This window comes from Corvus brachyrhynchos, unplaced genomic scaffold (assembly GCF_000691975.1).
Source record: "Corvus brachyrhynchos isolate BGI_N302 unplaced genomic scaffold, ASM69197v1 scaffold48, whole genome shotgun sequence".
In the NCBI taxonomy this organism is placed as follows: domain Eukaryota; kingdom Metazoa; phylum Chordata; class Aves; order Passeriformes; family Corvidae; genus Corvus; species Corvus brachyrhynchos.
Window position 1 is genome coordinate 4092562 of NW_008240027.1, and position 1833 is coordinate 4094394.

The following is a 1833-nucleotide window of genomic DNA, read 5'->3' on the forward strand; positions in this document are numbered from 1 at the left end:
AACGCCTCCGGACAGGGCCCAGGGCCCGGCGTCCCGCGGCGGGGCCGAGGGAGCGCAACAGCCCTCGCGCACATGGGCTGCGTGTCGTGATAGCGTGATAAGCATTTGCATGCTCGATGTGCACCGCTGGGTTCATTAGCATATCCCACATTAGTATTCAGATTTATTGCCTTACCCAGGGTGCATCGCGCGTCGGCGGGGTGGCCCCGGTCGCGCTTTCCGCCCCTGTTCCCCGGGACTGCTGCGTCCGGCGCGGGCTGGATCCATGTCCTTGCCACGGGAACAGGCCGGGGCGGCAGGAGAGCCGATGGAGACGCCCCAGAGTCGCCGTGTTCTAGAGAGAGACAGCTGAGGGACGGCGTATGCGCGAGGAAGAATGGGGGTATACTCTGGTTTCTCTTCAGATCGTATAAATCTTTCGCCTTTTACTAAAGATTTCCGTGGAGAGGAACAGGCACGAGTGTCGAGAAATTTTTTGAGGCTCCATTTAGGTGGAGCTATCTCTTTTCTGGTTGAAAAATAGAAGTAAATAAAGGGTTCCTGCGGGGTGTGGGTGTTGTCCATAGGCAGCGGAGAGAGCTGTCATCGGGGAGGTCGTGTAAAAAGTAGGAAACCTTGGTAATTGGGTCATCCACGATGGGTCTGTGTCCAGATTTCAAGGGTAGATTATAGCAACTGGCTGGACGGGCGCGGCCAGGATGCTGTGGCCATTGACATTATGTCTACATGGACACAGGTGACAAACGCGGTGCCTCAGGGCTGTGTCTTGGGGCTGGAGCTTTCAGTATCTTTATCAAGGACACAGACAGTGGGAGTTGAGTGCACCCGCAGCCAGTTTGCAAGGTGAGTGGTGTGGGTGACATACCTGAAGGACAGGGTACCATCCGGGGCACAAGAACCTCATGAATTTCAACAAGTCCAAGTGCCCCGTGTTGCCTCTGGGTCTGGACAATCCCAGACATGAGAAGAACTGGAGAACACAGACTGGAAAACTCACTGAGAGCAGCTCTGCTGAGAAGGAATTGGGTGTTCTTAGGGGTGAAAAGCTGGACATGAGCCAACAGTGAGAAAGCCAACTGCATCCTGGGCAGCAGGTCAGGGGAGGCACTTCTGCCCTTTCACTGCTGAATCCAGCTCTCTGGTCCCCAATACAGGAAAGACATGGATCTGTTGGAGCAAATCCAGAAGAAGCTATGAAGATAGTCAGAGGGCTGGAGCCTCTCTCCTGTGAAGATAGGCTGATAGAGCTGGGGTTGTTGAACCTGGAAAAGGCTCTGGAGAGATCTTATTGAGGCCTTCCAATACTTAGAGGGGGCCTATAAAAAAGAGAGAATGACTTTTTACAAAGGCATGTAGTGATAGGGCAAGAGAGAACGTTTTAAAATTAAAAGAGGAGAGATTTAGACTGAATATTTGAAAGGAATTCTTTATTGTGAGGGTGGCAAGGCGCTGGAACAGGTTGCCCAGGGAAGCTGTGCCTGCCCTATCCCTGGAAGTGCTCAAGACCAGGTTGGATGGGGCTTTGGAGCGATCTGGTCTAGTAGGAGGTGTGCCTAATCACGGCACAGGGATGGGAACGAGATGATCTTTAGGGCCCCTTCCAACCCAGACCATTCTATGATTCTACTTTATTTTCCTTACAATTTTTAATTTAATACTATTTTATTTTAATTGTTAAACTCCTTAGTCTCAACCCGTGAGTTTCTCATTTTTACCCTTCCCGCGGGGTGGGGGCAGTGAGCGAGGGGCTCCACGGTGCCCAGCTGGGGTTAAACCACGATGGGAACCCGCGAGCCCTGTTGAGGTTGAGGACCGGGACCGGCCCCAGCCCCG

At 52.9% G+C, this 1833-nt stretch overlaps 1 protein-coding gene across 1 annotated transcript in view; it reads right to left on the bottom strand.

Annotated features, from left to right (window-relative positions):
• Positions 1-1833, bottom strand: part of RPS8 (ribosomal protein S8) — a 7661-nt gene that overhangs the window by 4962 nt on the left and 866 nt on the right. The window contains exon 2 of the mRNA XM_017743452.1: positions 176-334. Coding sequence (XP_017598941.1) covers positions 176-334 — 159 coding nt within the window. The remainder of the gene's footprint in view (positions 1-175; positions 335-1833) is intronic.